At 44.9% G+C, this 19,667-nt stretch overlaps 1 protein-coding gene across 3 annotated transcripts in view; it reads right to left on the bottom strand.

Annotated features, from left to right (window-relative positions):
* Nucleotides 1-974: 974 nt before the first annotated feature.
* Nucleotides 975-19,667, bottom strand: part of LOC147108317 (signal-transducing adaptor protein 1-like) — a 50,496-nt gene continuing 31,803 nt past the window's right edge. For 2 of the 3 annotated variants that reach the window (XM_086004906.1, XM_086004904.1), the window contains 3 exons: nt 8,174-8,206; nt 3,135-3,233; nt 975-1,447 (listed from right to left, as the gene is read on the bottom strand). In XM_086004906.1, coding sequence (XP_085861032.1) covers nt 1,389-1,447; nt 3,135-3,233; nt 8,174-8,206 — 191 coding nt within the window. In that variant the 3' untranslated portion in view covers nt 975-1,388. The remainder of the gene's footprint in view (nt 1,448-3,134; nt 3,234-8,173; nt 8,207-19,667) is intronic. The other variant, XM_086004905.1, reaches the window with a different exon arrangement.

The following is a 19,667-nucleotide window of genomic DNA, read 5'->3' as shown; positions in this document are numbered from 1 at the left end:
TACATTGTTCATTCTCATCAGCATTTTAAGAAACTGGATCATTTCCGCCCTCCCCCTCCACTTCACAATCTTTTCTTCAATGATATTGAAAATTTGCTTTCCACTTTTAAAATCTATCCTTTACAGCATCATTTTTGTCCCTCGGGTCAAAATATCAGAGGCTAGGCTATATCCCCTATCAGATAATAAGCAAGTAAATGATAATGAATCATGAAGAGCATTAATGCATAGGCACTCTTTCTTCAGAAATAAGCTCCATAGAATTAATTGATAAATAAAACCGTATGCTAACTTTTCATTACTGATTTACATGTTAATTTCAGATAAATTTCATATGAATCAGCATAGTCTCAACCACTCAAACCATCATTTGTCTATTTTGGAAGCTAGACCACAGATGGCAGTTGAACATTGGAGTTCACACCAGAAGAAGATGGCAAGATGGAGTTATAAAACTCACCCTACCTTCAGCTCACCCATCTCAGTCTTGGAGAGTCTTAGATAGGTCACTAGACATGATAGTTTATCATACCAGAAGTATAAACACAGATGAAATTCAGGTAGGTCCTTTAGGTAGGTCCCTGCAAGGCAGTGGTACAAGTGTCCATCGCCTCACCATCAAAATTAATGTGTGCATCTTGTTCAATTTAGTACAAACGAAAGTGGTACAACATCCCTTTTTTACCAGAATAACTTCTATTCACAGCACAATTTGGGTTGTAGTGTTGAACAACTCTCAGTTAACTCAATGCTGCCACGACTACCATTAATCAGGATGTGCTGCAATTGCAATTATCAAAGTTCATGCAGGTATCAGAATCAACATTAAATGTACAGTTTTTGTGAAGAGGTTTGGTTTGGTGTTACCCAAAAGGGAAGTCAACCGATTTTAACATCCAGGTGTTACATGCTCGGAAATGTCACAATGTAGGAATGGTCAAATTCCTATCCAGAGATTGAGTTCGACGCAGGCAATCAATCAAAAAGGTTTTTAATGTCAAACTAACGAGTTTAAACAGATTGATGCAAGAGAACTATGAATACAGGTCTTAACTGGCTGGAGGCTCCACGAGGACTGCCTGGGCAGTCCTGTGGATGGCGTCACGACGTCATCACGTTCTTCCCGCATTTGGGGTGATCACATGATCGGCAGCATGACGTCATCGTGTTTGCCCGCGCTCTTAAAGGGCCCGCGCCCTGTACATGCAAACAATATATACAATGGTACAGATTTAGTCTGTAGCTAACACATCGTTAAAAGGAATTATGTACACTTGTTCAGAGTCTCTCAGTGGCTCTGCCACAATAACATGTTTTACTCAAATTCCATTTCTTCACTTGATGCTTCTCTACTCCACTAATGAACGTGGACTTTATTGGGAAGAATCTCACTCATACATTTCTGTCCTTCTCTTCATCAACTTTATGTGGAGCTCACTTCTAACAGCTGCCAGAGAAATCACAGAATCATAGAATGGTTACAGCACAGAAAAAGGCTATTCAGCCCGTCGAGCCCGTGCCGGCTCTCTGCAAGAGCACTTCTGCTAGTCCCAATCCCCCATCCTTTCCCCATAGCCCTGCAAAAAAATTTTCCTTTGGGTACATATCCAATTCCCTTTTGAAAGCCACGATTGAATCTGCCTCCACCAGCCTCTCAGGCAGTGCATTCCAGATCATAACCACTCGCTGTGCAAAAAGGTTTTTCCTCATGTCGCCTTTGGTTCTTCTGACAACCTCCATAAATTTCTGGTTCTCGACCCTTCTGCCAATGGGAACAGTTTCTCTCTATCTACTCTGTCCAGACCCCTCATGATTTTGAACACCTCTATCAAATCTTCTCTCAACCTTCTTTGCTTTATGGAGAACAAACCCAGCTTCTCCAGTCTATCCACATAACTGAAGTCCCTCATCCCTGGAACCATTCTTGTTACCATTTCTGCACCCTCTCCAAGGCCTTCATATCCTTCCTAAAATGCGGTGCCCAGAATTGGACACAATACTCCAGTTGTGGCCGAACCAGTGTTTTATAAAGGTTCATCATAACTTCCTTGCTTTTGTAATCTATGCCTCTATTTATAAATCCCAGGATCCCGTATGCTTTTTTAGCCGCTTTCTCAACCTGCCCTGTCACCTTCCAAGATTTGTGCACATATACCCTCAGGTCTCTCTGTTCCTGTAACCCCTTTAGTTTATATTGCCTCTCCTAGTTCTTCCTACAAAAATGCATCAGAAATGGTAAAGTGGGTTAGCTCTGAACTTACAAATACATTTTTTATTAAAGAAAACCCTCTAATTTTCTCCTCTCCTTTTCTGAAGATGCTGGCTCATGCTGAGACAGGCACTGGCCATCCTCCAGTATCTCACCCAAGTGGGCCATTCTACATGTTTAAGCTTATATTGTGAGTAAGGTATTCGAATGTGGGGACATCACAGCTGAGCCTAATCCTGTCTTCATCCAAAGTCCAACCATGTACACTTTACAGTGGCTATCAGGAATGGGAACCATGGCTGGTTTTGCTCCTCTAGCCCAGGAGTATTGAGGACAAGTGTAGTTTCCCTACTACACCCCACCTGAAACTAAGCACAGACCAGGAATCAAACCTGGGCTCTGCGATCTGAATGGCTCAAAGTCACACTGGGCAGTACACTTACCATTTGAACTATCGAGGGCTTCCAAATAATGATTATAGATATACAATACCATGATACTCGAGCATGTTAGAAGTGCACCCCACAATATCAGCAAACTCATGAATTCAGTCTGTGCTCCTAAAAAATGCTATCTAAACAAAAAGGTTACAATAACTGCATCAACATGGAAAGCAGAATTTAAAATAAAGGTAAGGGCATTTTATGAATTCATGTTTCCAGCATGTTCACCTGCTGGGAGCGCATAGCAGGAATTTGAAATTGGAGATTAGCGGGCCCCACAAGATCTTCCATCCATTCATTTTACTGGATAGAATGTCCTGTGGAGCTCGCTGGCTGCATGCCCAAATTGCACAATATGCACTCCTAGTAAGTGAAGGTTTACAAACGAGCCTCTATAATTAGACCTTGATAGGTACATAATCAATTTGATAAAGAGTATTGAAAAACAATATTTCATTGTTTTAACCACCTTCTCAGCTTACCAGGTATTAATCCAGGGACTGGGAGAGTATTGGAGTGGAAAGGGTTTGGCTGTGACTGAGTTTTTGAGTGTGGTAGCATTAGTATATTCTTGGGTAGACCTACAAAAAGACAAAAATCAGATGTTCAACAAGACTGCATTGCCATGGTCTTCTGTAATGTGATCTTGCATATGTTATACTATCCCCATTTACTTAATGGTTAGGGTATCAGATATCACAATTAGCTTCAGAATATCTATGACTTTCAGGGGGGAAATATTCGGTTGATTAGCAAAGCAACTAGCGCCCGGGCACGGCGAGGTTTGCGCCGCTCGTGAAATTGACCAGACATTTTGCGGCGGTGCTAAACACGACTGCCACAATCTCCTGCGCCCGCAAATTGTGACGTCAGTCGAGCGTGCAACACCCCGGACCAGATATTGAGTGGCGCCCCCTGCCTTTCCACCTGCTGCTAGCAACGACAGGTTGAGGGGAACATTTTACAGTCAGGAGGAGACTGGGAGTGCTATTTAAAGGCAACCACTTCCTGCCTTTTTTTTGTCGGCGACATTTTTTGCACCATGCGAGAGAGAGAGAGAGATTCAATGCTGCGTGATGGAGTTTTGGGTACTGAGCAGCACTTTGCAGGTTCATTTTGATTTGACCATCCTTGCATCAATTTAGAAGAGACTATGGGGGCTGCACTCTGAGCTCATTCCCTGGGCCTCTCCATTGTTCTTTCCAGCAGATTTGATGTACAGGTCTCTCCAGGCTGAGATTCAAGGCTGCAATGAGCAGGGTGTGGCTGGAGAGCAAGATTGACCCTCCCCTTTAAGAACTGGACGACGCCAGTGTGTCTGTGTTCCATTGCTAACTGACATCACATGAGCTTAGCCAGCGCTCCGAGGTAGCACCTCGCTCCTCAGCATTAGCGCCAAGAGAGGTGTGCAACGCCGGATTTAGCGCTCCAATCACCTCCACGGGTGATAGAAGCCAAGTTTGCAGTCGGAGGCAATAATTAGCACCAGGCGCTAAACTTTGCGCCCGGCTGATAATTGCGCCCCAAACAGGACGATACCGAATTTCTCCCCCTGGTATTTTAATGATCTGGATTCTATTGTAAGGGGAATAGATAGGCATTTCTGCAGCCGCAAACGAGACGCCAGGATGGTATGTTGCCTCCCTGGTGCAAGGGTCAAGGATGTCTCGGGGCGGCTGCAAGGCATTCTGGAGGGGGAGGGAGGGTGAACAACCAGTTGTCGTGGTGCATATAGGTACCAATGATATAGGTAAAAGACAGGAAGGAGAAAAGCAAAAGTGGAAGGCAGAGAAATCAAGGGTGTAAATCAAACAGGGCTACAGTAAATAATAATTCTAAAAGGACTAAGTGTTAAAAAAACAAGCCTGAAGGCTTTGTGTCTTAATGCGAGGAACATTCGTAATAAGGTGGATGAATTAGCTGCGCAAATAGATGTAAACGATATGATGTAATTGGAATTACGGAGACATGGCTCCAGGGTGACCAAGGCTGGGAATTCAACATCCAGGGGTATTCAATATTCAGAAAGGACAGGCAAAAAAGGAAAAGGAGGTGGGGGAGCATTGCTGGTTAAAGAGGTGATTAACACAATAGTAAGGAAGGATATTAGCTCTGATGATGTGGAATCTGTATGGGTAGGGCTGAGAAATACCAAGGGGCAGAAAACGTTAGTGGCATTTGTATACAGACCCCCAAACAGTAATGCGGAGGTTGGGGATGGCATTAAACGGAAAATTAGAGACGCGTGCAATAAGGGCACAGCAGTTATCATGGGTGACTTTAATCTACATATAGATTGGGCTAACCAAATTAGTAACAATACTGTGGAGGAGGAATTCCTAGAGTGTATACGGGATGGTTTCCTGGACCAATATGTTAAGGAACCAACTAGAGATCAGGCCATCTTAGACTGGGTATTATGTAATGAGAAAGGATTAATTAGCAATGTTGTTGTACGAGGTCCCTTGGGGAGGAGCAATCATAATATGATAGAATTCTTCATTAAGATGGAGACTGAAGTAGTTGACTCAGAGACTAGGGTCCTGAATTTAAATAAAGGAAACTACAATGGTATGAGGTGCGAGTTGGCTAGGATGGATTGGGGAACGTTACTTAAAGGGTTGACGGTGGATAGGCAATGGCAAACATTTAAAGATCGCATGGATGAACTACAGAATTTGTTCATCCCTGTTTGGCATAAAAATAAAACAAAAAAGGTGAGTCAACCGTGGCTAACAAGGGAAATTAGGGATAGCATAAGATCCAAGGAGAGGACATATAAATTGGCCAGAAAAAGCAGCAAACCTGAGGATTGGGAGCAGTTTAGGATTCAGCAAAGGAGGACAAAGGGATTAATTAAAAGGGAGACAATAGAATGTGAGAGTAAGCTTGCAGGAAACATAAAAACAGACTGTAAAAACTTCTATAGATATGTGAAGAGAAAAAGATTGGTGAAGTCAAGCGTAGGTCCTTTGCAGTCAGAATCAGGGGAATTTATAATGGGGAACAAAGAAATGGCTGACCAATTAAATACATACTTTGGTTCTGTCTTTACAAAGGAGGACACAAGTAACTGCCCAGAGATGGCAGGGAACATAGGGTCTAATGAAAGGGAGGAATTGAATGAAATCAGTATTTGTAGGGAAATGGTGTTTGGGAAATTGACAGCATTGAAGGCCAATAAATCTCCAGGGCCTGATAACCTACATCCTAGGGTACTTAAGGAAGTGGCCCTAGAAATAGTAGATGCATTGCTGGTCATCTTCCAAAATTCTATAGACTCTGGAACAGTTCCCATGGATTGGAGGGTGGCTAATGTAACCCCACTATTTAAAAAAGGTGGTAGAGCGCAAACAAGGAATTATAGACCGGTAAGCCTGACATTGGTAGTGGGGAAAATGCTAGAGTCCATTATAAAAGATGTAATAGCAGAGCACTTGGAAAACAGTGACAGGATCGGACAAAATCAACATGGATTTACAAAAGGTAAATCATGCTTGACTAATCTACTGGAATTTTTTGAGGATGTAACTGGTAGAATAGGTAAGGGAGGACCAGTGGATGTGGTGTATTTGGACTTTCAGAAGGCTTTCGATAAGGTCCTGCATAAGAAATTGGCGTGCAAAATTAAAGTACATGGGATTGGGGGTAAGGTACTGACTTGGATAGAAAACTGGTTGGCAGACAGGAAGCAAAGAGTTGGAATAGATGGGTCTTTTTCTGAGTGGCAGGCAGTGACTAATGGGGTACTGCAGGGATCAGTGCTAGGACCCCAGCTATTCACAATATATATTAATGATCTAGACGAGGGAACTAGATGTAATATCTCCAAGTTTGCAGATGACACAAAGCTGAGTGTGTGTGTGTGTGTGTGCTGGGAGGAGGATGCAGAGAAACTCCAGTGTGATTTGGACAGGTTGGGTGATAGGGCAGAAGCATGGCAGATGCAGTATAATGTGGATAAATGCGAGGTTATCCAAAAACAGGAAGACAGATTATTATCTGAATGGCAATAGATTGGGAAAAGAGGAAGTGCAACGAGACCTGGGTGTCCTTGTGCACCAGTCGCTGAAGGTAAGCATGCAGGTGCAGCAGGCGGTTAAGGAGGCAAATGGTATGCTGGCCTTCATAGCGAGAGGATTCGAGTACAGGAGCAAGGATGTCTTGCTGCTGTTGTACAGGGCCTTGGTGAGACCGCAACTTGGAGTATTGTGTGCAGTTTTGGTTGCCTTATCTGAGGAAGGATGTTCTTGCCATGGAGGGAGTGCAGCGAAGATTCACCAGACTGATACCTGGGATGGCAGGAATGACGTATGAAGAGAGATTGGGTCGATTAGGCTTATATTCACTAGAGTTTAGAAGAATGAGAGGGGATCTCATTGAAACTTGTAAAATTCTAACAGGACTAGACAGCCTAGATGCAGGAAGGATGTTCCCGATGGCAGGGGAGTCCAGAACCAGGGGTCACAGTCTAAGGATAAGGGGTAAGCCATTTAGGACTGAGATGAGGAGGAATTTCTTCACCCAGAGAGTGGTGAACCTGTGGAATTTGCTACCACAGAAGGCAGTTGAGGCCAACTTATTAAATATATTCAAGAAGGAGTTAGATATATTTCTTAAGGCTAAAGGGATCAAGGGATATGGGGAGAAAGCAGGGACAGGGTACTTTGGATGATCAGCCATGATCTCATTAAATGACGGAACAGGCTCAAGGGGCCGAATGGCCTACTCCTGCTCCTATCTTCTATGTTTCTATGTCCCCTTTGATCAAATTTATGTGATACAGAATGCCAAGATGGAAGTTCATGGCATTCCCCAGACAAATTTCCAGTTGTAGCCAGAGGGAGGAAGTGCTGAACAGAGCCCACCTCATCCTCACAGGAATGGGATGCATTGGGATGGGGCAGAATTCCAACTTTCAGTTCACTAAATAGTGGTTGCTCAGAAATCCTGCAGTTTTGGTGGCCACTAAACTAAATACAGGTTCTGTTTATACCTCAGTCAACTTCGTCTAGTCTATATTCTGCACATTTTATTGAGGTCACAGCCCAATCAATGTCTGGTTACAGAGCTATCATCGAGAATGCTGCAATATGGAGTAATGTGACATGGGTCTGCACCAGCAATTCCCCACACCATGAGCTATTGGCTTTCAAATCAGCTCACTGTGGCAGCTGAGTAGAAGCCAGGCACTTCCCCACGGGATGAAAAAATTATAAAACCAAAAGTTGTATTAAATAGGACCCTTTCATTCACTGTACGGAAGCTGGGATAACCCTGCCTCCCAATAGCAACCTCTTGCTTTTGCAGGACAGCAAGATAAGGAGAGGCAACAGCACTGAATCCAACATCACACAGTTGGGCAGGCTGTGAAAAGAGGGTCAGAGGCAGATGAGGACGCAAGTCCAACAAGGGTCACAACTGAGCCTCGCTTATTGTATTCCGAGTATCTCTGCTCTAGATTTAGATCAGCATTTTATCATCAATTTACTTTTCAACATTTTTTTTTTTTTAAACTTACATTGCATTTTGGGTTCATTCAGCTTCTGAATTTCTGGGGAAAGAGAAAATGTTATATTCTCAAATCAAAAAGGATTAAAAAGACAACACAAGCCTGTAATCATAGAATCATACAGCCCAGAAAAAGGCCATTCAGCCCACCGTGTCTGTGCCAGCTCTTTGAAAGAGCTAGCCAATGAATCCCACTTCTCTGCTCCTTCCCCATAGCCCTGCCAATTTCTGCTTTTCAAGTGTATATCCAATTTCCTTTTGAAAGTTATTATTCAATCTGCTTCCACCACCCTTTCAGGCTGTGCATTCCAGATCATAACAACTCGCTGCGTAAAAAAAAGTCCAATTTCCCCCCTGGATTTTTTAAAAACCAATTATCTTTAATCTGTGTCCTTTGGTTACCGACCTTTCTGCCAGTATAAACATTTTCTCCCTATCTACTCTATCAAAACCTCTCATAATTTTGAACACCTCTATTAAATCTCCCTGTAACCTTCTCTGCTCTCCTCATAACTGACCTCCCTCATCCCTGGTACCATTCTGGTAAATCTCCTCTGCACCCTTTTTAAAGCCTTGACATCCTTCCTAAAGTGTGGTGCCCAGAATTTGACAATACTCCAGCTGAAGCCTAACCAGTGATTTATAAAGGTTAACCATAATTTCCTTGCTTTTGCACTCTATGGTTTTATTTATAAAGCCAAGGGTCGGTCCCATCGGCTTTTTTAACAGCCTTATCAACTTGTCATGCCACAAACATTTGTGTATGTGAACCCCCATGCCTCTCTGTTCCTGCATCCCCTTTAAAATTGTACCATTTTATTTATAATGCCCCTCCTCATTTTTCCTTCCAAAATGCATCACTTTTTACTTCTCTGCATTAAATTTCACCTGCCATGTGTCTGCCCATTTTACCCATAATGGGAATGCTACTCAATGCTCCCAGATGATCGCATTGAAACATATAAGATTCTGAAGGGAATCGACAGGATAGATGCTAAGAGATTGTTTCCCCTGGCTGGAGAGTCTAGAACTAAGGGGGTAATTTTGCCAATAGGGGCACGTTGGAGGCGGGACTGCTGCTTGGCGGGTCGATGTCCCGCCTCCATCAATTTGTGGCCAACCCACGCTATTTTCCCTTGATTGACCTTGTTAAGCCTGCCCAGCGGGCTTAGCAGGCCAATTAAGGGAAAGCCGGTTGCAGAGAACATCAACGTATGACGTTGCATCTGTCAAAAAATTTTGACAGATGAATCGCCATCATTTAACAGCTCTGTGAAGCTGTCAAACAGTGACATTCTCTGTAGTTTGATGAGGTCTTGAATTCAAGACCTCATCAAACTTCTTCCTTTTACAGAAATGAGATGTTTGTTGCATCTGAGAATGCAACGGCCATCTCTCATCTGCAACACGGAGGTCCGAGACTCTCCGCATACACACCGACTGGGAAGAAACAAAGGCAAGTACACTTTTACTAACACTTTGCACTTACTTCAGATACTCACCTCTCCACTCTTGCACCCATCACTTACCATCACACCACACTTCTGCACACCCCCCCCGCCCCGACCCCCACAGGCCCAGTACTCGCCTCACTGACCTGGTGGGTTTCAGAGCCTTCGGGAAGCTCGCACTTGAGGGCAAAAAGGGGATAATCCTATTTTCTGCCTGTTAACTGGCAGTTAATAGGCTTTAACCCCTTCCCGCCTCCAAGGAGGCAGGACCTGGTGCAGGACAGCTACCCGCCTCCTAGGAAGATGGCATGGAGGCGGGATGGGCACCCGCCCCCAAATTCTGCCATTTTCCCGGCAGTCCCGCCTCCATACCCGCCTCCCCTAGGGGTCATAGTCTCAGGATAAGGGGTCGGCTTTTTAAGACTGAGATGAGGAGGAATTTCTTCACTCAGAGGGTTGTGAATCTTTTGAATTCTCTGCCCCAGAGGGCTGTGCATGCTCAGTCGTTGAGTATATTCAAAGCGGAGATAAATTGATTTTTGGACTCTAAAGGAATCAAGGGATGTGGGGATCGGGCAGGAAAGTGGAGTTGAGGTCGAAGATCAGCCATGATCTTATTGAATGGCGGAGCAAGCTCAAGGGGCTGTATGGCCTACTCCTGCACCTAATTATTATGTTCATCTGTTCTTATGTTATATTCATAGTTGGATAGTGGAGCATTTGCACCACTCAACCTGCAGGCAAGTTACATTGGCAATTTGAGATTGTTTTGTGCTATGGGACTGTGCCCATTTGGACCTGGCTCAACACTGCCCCATCAATAAACACTTTAAACTCTTATCACGTAAGTGCAAAGCAAATACAGGTAGACTATCCTTTATCCGAAAACCTCGGGACCAGCCGAGTTTCGGATAAAGGAGAATTTCGGATTTCGGAAGGTGGGTCGGCGGGGGTCGTGTGCACGACTTACGCTGACGCTCAGCGTAAGTCAGTCGGGGTCGGCGGGGGTCGGGGCCGGCGGGGTAGGGGGGTCGGCGGTTGTCGGGGCTGGCAGGGTCCGCGGGGGGGTCGGCGGTTGTCGGGGCCCGCGGGGGGGTCGGCGGTTGTCGGGGCTGGCGGGGCCGGCGGGGTCCGCGGGGGGGGTCGGCGGTTGTCGGGGCTGGCGGGGTCGGCGGTTGTCGGGGCCGGCGGGGTCCGCGGGGGGGTCGGCGGCTGGCGGGGTCGGCGGTTGTCGGGGTCGGCGGTTGTTGGGGTCCGCGGGGGGGGGGGGGGTCGGCGGTTGTCGGGGCTGGCGGGGGGGGTCGGCGGCTGGCGGGGTCGGCGGTTGTCGGGGCCGGCGGGGTCGTCGGCGGTTGTCGGGGCTGGCGGTTGTCGGGGCTGGCGGGGGGGGGTCGTACACACGACTTACGCTGAACGAAAAAACCTTCGGTTTTTAGAGGGTTTCGGTTTTCGGAAGTCCGGATAAAGGGTAGTCTACCTGTAGTCAAAGCCCCAATAAGCTAATTGCCAGCAAGTGGCTAATCTCAACTCATCATGGGGAAATATACAGCAGAAGCAATACACAACTCCATAAAGGATGAGAGTAGAGTGGGGGAAGAGTCACTCTGGGCCACTTCCTAATGTCTAGTTCTAGAGCAGCGTTCGCGGAGTTTGGAAGCAGGGTCACTTGTGTGCCCTCAGTATGGCATGATGTGGTATAGGGAGTCCAAAAAGGGAAGGTTAATGAGTGTAAATCTGCATTATACCTGTTTTAATTATTTTCAGTCTCTCTCCTCAAGGTGTCAACTACTGCTTGGTTCTAGTAACTAATCACCACTAGTGTGTGACCCTAGATGGGTTGTTCAACTGTGAGAGGGGAGGGGGGCGGGAAAAGGGGGGGGAGGCATCGTGCCAGAACCTGATCCTGCCTTTACCCAACGTCCACACACAGGCACTCTCTAACAGGGTTCACTGAGAAGTGATTAGAAGCAGAAACCCACTCCCTAATGCAGAGGCACTTATTGCAATTGTTGCAAACCCCAACTGCTACTACAGCTAGAGTTCCGGGAGGTTTCATCACATGACCGCTTCCTCCCAACTGTCCCATCCCTGCGCTCCCCCCCCATTGGTCACCTAACATGTCCATTCTCACGGCGCACCTCCCTCCCTCGAACGGACTAGTAATCCAGTAGGCCTGGACTAATGATCCAGAGACAAGAGTTCAAATCCCACCATGGCAGCTGGGGAAATTTTAATTCAGTTAATTAATAAATCTGGAATAAAAAGCTAGTATTAGTAATGGTGACCATGAAACTACAGCAATGTGGTTGACTCTTAACACCCTCTGAAATGGCCTAGCAAAACATTCAGTTGTATAAAGCAGCTCACCATCACCTTCTCGAGGGCAATTAGGGATGGGCAATAAATGCTGGCTTTGCCAGCGATGCCTACATCCTGTGAATGAATATTTAAAAAAACTCCTGGAGACTCTAGGACAATCTTGGCCGGTTGGCAACCCTAACCACAGGCGAGGTCGATAAGACAAGCGATGGAACCCAAGCTCCTCCCTGTTGAACTTCCCAAAGCAGCCATGGGGGGAGCAGCTGACTTAAACATTTCTTTGAAATTGGGGCTTGGTTAATAGCTATTCTTCTGTAAAGATCAGTAACAGAATTGAAACTAATTGCTGAGCAGGTGCAAGAGATATTTTCATATAAAAGGAGAATTCTGTGATATCCCTTAGGTGAGGAAAAACCTCAAAACATTCAGAGGGTGAAATCCCCACGGTCAGTATTTCAAAAAAAAAAAGTTTTGTACTGATAACTCTTTTAGTAGAATTACTCGACAAGGTAGATGCCGAGAGGCAGTTTCCCCTGGCTGGAGAGGCTAGAACTAGGGGGCATAGTCTGAGGATAAGGGTTGGCAATTTAAGACTGAGATGAGGAGATATTTCTTCACTCAGAGGGTTCTGAATCTTTTAACTTCTCTACCCCAGAGAGCTGTGGCTGCTCAGGCATTGAGTATATTCAAAGCCGAGATCAATCTATTTTTGGACTCCAGGGGAATCAAGGGATATGGGGATCGGACAGGAAAGTGGAGTTGAGGTCGATGATCAATCATGATCTTATTGAATGGTGGATAAGGCTTGAAGGGCCGAGTGGCCTACTCCTGCTCCTATTTCTTATGTTATGTAAGAATTTCACCCCAAGCAGCAAAGTCCTCAGTGAATTACAACGGTCTCCCTGGCGGATGGGATAGAATCAGTGACCGGGGTTTTTCCCTTGCTAGCCAGCATCTCGTAGTGTTTCTTTATATCAAAGGGAAGAATGAAAGTAGTGTCCACTAGATGGGGCTCTGAGCACTCATCTCAAAAAAAAATGTTGGAAAAGCAATAATGTGTTCTCCGATAATAAGCAGACAGGAAGGAGGGAGTCTCATTCTCCTTCGTTCAAGAGGCAGGTTAGACCTTAACTCATGATTTACAGTCCAAACTTGTAGTGTAAATACACCCCTTCACTGAAATTAACTAACTCACCAACAACAACAACTTGCATTTATATAGCGCCTTTAACGTTGTAAAAAATCGCAAGACGCTTCACAGAAGTTTTATGAAACAAAATTTGACACCGAGCCACATAAGGAGATACAGTATTAGGACAGATGACCAAAAGCTTATTCAAACAGGAAGATTTAAAGATTAAAAAAGGAGGAAAGAGAGCCGAAGAGGTTTAGGGAGGGAATTTCAGAGCTTAGGGCCTAGGCAGTACCAATGGTGGAGCGATTAAAATCGGGGATGCGCAAGAGGCCAGAATTGAAGGAGCGCAGATATCTCGGAGGGTTGTGGGGTTGGAGGAGATTACAGAGATAGGGAGGGGGGCGAGGCCATGGAGGGATTTGAAAACAAGGATGAGAATTTTAAAATTGAGGGGTGGTGGTGGAGTAGAGCTGGGTGTCGTCAGCATACATGTGGAACCGGACGTATTTTCAGATGATTCTTTAAAAATTCGTTCACGGGATGTGGGCATCGCTGGCAAGGCTAGCATTTATTGTCCATTTCAGAGGGCAGCTAAGAGTCAACCACATTGCTGTGGGTCTGGAGTCACATAGGCCAGACCAGGTAAGGACGGCAGAATTCCTTCCGTAAAGAACATGAGTGAACCAAATGGGTTTTTACAACAATCCGATAGTTTCATGGTCACCATTACTGATACTAGCTTTTTATTCCAGATTTATTTAATTAACTGAATTTAAGTTCCCCAGCTGCCATGGTGGGATTTGAACTCTTCTCACTGGATAATTAGTCCAAGCCACTGGATTACTACTCCAGTAACATTATCACTGTGCTACCGTTCCCGAGGGGCAGCATGTAGATGACAAATAGGAGGGAGCCAAGGATAGATCCTTGGGGGACTCCTGAGGTAGCGGTGCAGGAACAGGAACAGGAGCCATTGCGGGTGATTGTCTACGACTGGATAGATAAGAATGGAACTAGGAGAGTGCAGTCCCGCCCGGCTGGACGATGGAGGAGTACAGACTAGGGATCAAACTTGGGATCTACCTGATCTGTGTGGCTCAGTGCCACACTGGATGGTGCATTGACGCACAAGGGAACACTATCAGTGATTTTGTGATTTAAAGTGAGATTTTTTAATAAAGCAGATCTCTGGGAAAGTAGTGAGAAGAAGCCCTTTGAGGAAAGTGACTGATAATCAAATATCAGTCTGAATGAGAGCAAATAGGAAAGCGTTCTCATGTGGCTTCTAAAGAAATCCCATTAGCACCAAGAAAATGGAGAAACAGGGGTGTCACGATGGCTCGGTGGGTACATGCATTGCCATGTGTGGTACTAAAGGTCCCACAATCAGTTTCTGGTCAGTGCTGAAATTAGCTGATCGAAGGCAATGTGGTCTGTGTGCACTCTACAATTGTCCTCAATCCCAGGATAGAGAGGGAGGTGGAAATTTGACTGGTTTCCTAGTTGATTTCCCTTTTTAGTTAAAGGGGAAGCACCACCCTGGTGTCCAGTTTATAATTCCGATATTTCTAGATTATCCACTCTAAAACTGGACACACATAATCGCAGGAAGGATCAACTCTACTTTCTCACTGGGCATTCCATGATGGATCTCTTCAATGGGAGAACTGCCAAGGCATTGCAACAATCAGTCTTTCAATGTCAACTAATTAATAGCTTTGTATTGGATTATTGTAGTGATAAGTAACTGAGCTACAAAAATGTGTGAAATTAAACTGTGCACTACGATATGTTTGAGCACTGTTTCATGGGCAATTGTTTAGTTTAGAAAGTGAATACTGACAGTGGGAGGGGCAGAGGTGTTTCGAGAGGAAATCGCCGAGTGTGGAGCCTAGGTGGTTGAAAGCATACTAGTGAATGTTGGGGCGATGGTAGGGCGGCTGCACAAGTGGCCCGAGTCAGAGGAAAGAAGACTATGGGTGGAATTGTAGGGCTGGAGCAGACTACAGAGATTGGAAATGGTGAAGCAATGGAGAGATTGAAACAGGAGTATGAGAATTTTAAATTTGAGGCTTTGGTGAACTGGGAGAATGAAACATAGTCCAGGATTTTCGATAATCTGGAGTTTGTGGAGGGTGGAGGATGGTAGACTGGCCAAGAGAGCATTGGAATAGTCGAGTCTGGAGGTGACAAAGGCCTGGATGAGGTTTCAGTTACAGATGGGCTGAGGTCGGGGCGGAGATGAGCAGTGTTGTGGAGGTGGAAATAGGCAATCTTTATATGTAGATAATTTAGGGTCGGAAGCTCAATTTGGATCAAATAATATGACAGTCTTTGTTCAGCAGCTGGAGAGGAAAATGGAGTCAGTGATGAGAGTACGGAGCTTGTGGCGGGGGGGGGGGGGGGGGGGGGAGGGGAGGGGCAAATAGCTTTAGTCTTCCCAATGTTTAGCTAGAAGAAATTGTGGCTTATCCAAGACTTAATGTTGGCAAGCAGTTTGACAGCACAGAAGCAGTGGAGGAGTTGAGAGAAGTGGTAGGGAGGTTGGGCCGGATGTCCTGAATATACATGTGGAAGCTGACCCCATTTCTGCAGATGATGTCAGAGGAGAGGGTCAAAAGTGGATCTTTCGGTGACTCCTGAGGGGACGGTGCAGGGGTTAGAAGGTAAGCTATGGGTCAAAATCCTCTGGCTACGATTGGATAGGTAAGAGTAGAGCCAATCAAGGACAGGACAATGGAGGAGGATGATGTGGTTGACCGTGTCAAAGGCTGCAGAGCAGTTGAGGAGCAATAATGCATCACAGACAAAATAATTTGTGACTTTGGTTAAGACAGTTTCAGTGCTTTGGTAGGGGCAAAAACCTGTTTGGAGAGATTCAAACAATGAGTTGCAGAAAAGATCGGGACGTGCCTGGGAAAGAATGAACAACTAAACTTGGATATACATCCCAAAGCAACTCTCAGCCAATGGTACTCACTGTTGTAATGCAGAGAAATGTGACAGTCAACTTGTGCACAGCAAAGTCCCACAAACAACAATGAGATAAATGACCAGCTAATGTGATGCATTCTTTTTTTTATTCATTCACATGACATGGGCGTCACTGGCAAGGCCAGAATTTATTGCCCTAAACGGAGTGGCTTGCTAGGCCATTTCAGAGGGCAGTGAAGAGTCAACCCCACTGCTGTGTGTCTGGAATTACAGGCAAGGACGGCAGATTTCCTTCCCTAAAAGGACATTAGTGAACCAGATGGGTTTTTATTATGACAACCATTACTGACACTAGCTTTTTAAATTCCAGAATTATTAATTAACTGAATTTAAATTCCCCAGCTGCCATGGTGGGATTTGAACGCGTGTCTCCGGATTATTAGTCCAGGCCTCGGGATTGTTAATCCAGTAACATAACCACTATGCTACCAAATCCCTATTTCTGTTTTTACTGATTATGGCTGAAGGATAATTATTAGCCAGGACACTGGGGAAAGTCTCCTGCACTTCTAGTGCCATGGGATCCTTTACATCCATCCGAGGGACAGACAGGACCTTGGTTTAACATCTCATCTGAAAGACGGCACCGCTGACAGTGCAGCACTCCCTCAAACTGCATTGGAGTGTCAGCATAGATTATGTGCTCAAGTCTCTGGAGTGAGGGTTGAAACCACAACTTCTGGCTCAGAGGCAAGAATGCTACCACTGAGCCAAGGCTGATTCTTAATTAGAGCTAGAGTAGGAGATGGTGCAATAAGTCTTGATTTCAATAAGGGGGGAATGCAAACAAGGAGCAGAGTTTGTAGGGAGACGTGTTTGGAGTTCACGCGGAACAGGAGAGGAAATTTCAGAGGCGCAATGGTCATAATGACATACATGAAAATCTACAAACCTCAGAAAGCTGATAAACAGCTTTCCTCCGGTTTCCTCCCACAGTCCAAAGATGTGCGAGTTAGGTTGATTGGCTATGATAAAGTGTTAGGGGGATTAAATACGTGGGGTTATGGGGATAGGGTGGGATATGTGTTGGTGTAGGGGTTACGGGGATCGGGTGGGATATGTGTCGGTGCAGGCTCGATGGGCCGAAATGGCCTCTATCTGCACTGTGGGGTTTCTGTGAAATCATGCTACTGAAAAGCAGCCCATGGCCATTGATTAAGTTAAATAAATGTTTATTCCTTGCAATGTCTGGGTTTTAAATTAGTGTTTAGGATCACATTCCACAATTTAGGTTGCTGCTTTGTGAAAACTGAAACCTAATGGCCTCACGTACGGCATATGTAAAGTATTAGTTAGAATGGGAGTACTGTAGAAAATGAACTTGTCATATTTTCATGAAATATTCAGGTCAGTTGTATTATAGGGGGAAGAAGTGAAGTACACATAAATACAGTTTTTGCAGTGGTGAAGTTACAATTCCTGTAGCAGGAAGAGGGAGGAGAGCGCACTGATGGAGTCAAATTTATTTCTGCCCCAGGAAATATGTCTTTTCCAACATTTTACAAGTGTACTGTGATTCAGTATTAAGGAAAAGGAGACCCAGAGAGTTCCATATACCAAAGAGAGAAAGGCCCAGACAGAGCTCAGTAACTGCAAGGATAGGGAGTGTCAGAGTTCAGTGACAGCAAGGATAGGGAGTGTCAGAGTTCAGTGACAGCAAGGATAGGGAGTGTCAGAGTTCAGTGACAGCAAGGATAGGGAGTGTCAGAGTTCAGTGACAGCAAGGATAGGGAGTGTCAGAGTTCAGTGACAGCAAGGGTAGGGAGTGTCAGAGTTCAGTGACAGCAAGGATAGGGAGTGTCAGAGTTCAGTGACAGCAAGGGTAGGGAGTGTCAGAGTTCAGTGACAGCAAGGATAGGGAGTGTCAGAGTTCAGTGACTGCAAGGAGCAGCACTGGAAACTAATAGGTGTTCCTTCATGTCCCTGGCGTCTCAGGCTTGATTCCTCATGCCTGATCTATGCACCCTCATGTCCTGGAGGTCTGTGCTGTGGCTCTCATGTATCTGGAGTCAAGACTGTGTATCACTTAAGTAGATCGGAGCTCAGCGACTGCAACTAGAAGCTCAAATCTAAATTTATATTTTTTATAGATAAAATGCTGTATAAAGAATGGAAGCCCCTAGAATAGCACGATGGGTTACCACCCGACAGAATCGAATTGTTCGGCTTTGCTCATACTGGGTTACATTTATTGGAAAACTGTGTCATAGTGATGTTAATGATTCCCAGATTTAAAATTCTTGCTCGCTCAACCTGCAGCTCTCGGTATGTTACAACTGAAACTCTGCAGTAGGGCAGAACATTCCAGGCCAGGAGATATAGGAAACTTCTCAATAATAAAGAAACTAGAGTTAAAAACCCATCAACCTATTTCCCAGGAGCATCTATGCCAATTTTTCACGCTGCAGTCAAGGCTTTAAAATAAATAATTCACCAATTCCAGAGCCAATGTGGACTGAAAATGTGATCAAACTGATACTAAAATAACTTTACTGATCTACATTGAGCTTACCTTTATTGCCTGGTATTGTTATCATAAAAAAGATGTAAGATTGGAGAATGGTTTCAGTGCTGCCAGTTATTAACATTCTGTGGTCTAAACTGGGTGAGCTTCTCCAGCTCACTCATGACTGCTGAATGGAGGGCCACAGGATGCGGAGGTGAAACATAGAAAAATAGGAGGAGTAGGCCATTCGGACCTTCGAGCCTGCTCCACCATTCAATATGATCATGGCTGATCCTCTATCTCAATACCATATTCCCGCTCTCTCCCCATACCCCTTGATGCCTTTTGTGTCTAGAAATCTATCTATCTCCTTCTTAAATATATTCAGTGACTTGGCCTCCACAGCCTTCTGTGGTAGAGAATTCCAGGTTCAACCCCCTCTGAGTGAAGAAATTTCTCCTCATCTCAGTCCTAAATGTCCTACCCCGTATCCTGAGACTGTGCTGTGTTGTAAGGGGAGAGGAAATAGGGCAAGCTCACAGTTTGCACCTCAAAATGTTTTATCACTCGTACTAAAACTGAATCTAAATTTAAAATACTTTATTATAATCTATAAAGGATGTTAAAACGAACGGTGATGGAGCGGGCTAAATTCAGTGCACTGAACAATGAAATAATAAAACAATTAAATATGGCTGAATAATTATTTCTGTGCAATTGAAGTTAGTAGAAAGTAATTTAGTACCTTTTAATTCTATGCTTGCATTAGAAACATGACTCAAAACATAGAAATGATCTGAAGTCCATGGAGAGTATAATAGAGAACTAGGAGTTGTGGCAGTTCTTTTAAAAAGGGTGAGATTTTTGGGGGGAAAAAAGCGATGGAAATGTGACAAATCACATATGCTGAAAGCAGCATGTCCAGCTCTGGCTGACTCTTGCACCATGAGGCAACTGGTCACTTCTGCACTTGTGCAATCTCAGCACATGAGCAGAAACCAGACAGCAAGGCCTTGGACAAAAGCCATCTGTTGATGGTTGATTACCTACTGCAGCAGTCCTGAAGCAACAACAACAATGGCAACTTCATGTAGCATCTTCAACATAGTAAAAATACCCAAGGCGCTTCACAGGAGCGTTATCAGATAAAATTTGACAC

The sequence above is a fragment of the Somniosus microcephalus genome, chromosome 13 (assembly GCF_052327205.1).
Source record: "Somniosus microcephalus isolate GS21.2 chromosome 13, FLI_Smic_1.0, whole genome shotgun sequence".
NCBI lineage: Eukaryota > Metazoa > Chordata > Chondrichthyes > Squaliformes > Somniosidae > Somniosus > Somniosus microcephalus.
This window is presented reverse-complemented; position numbering and strand designations above follow the sequence as displayed.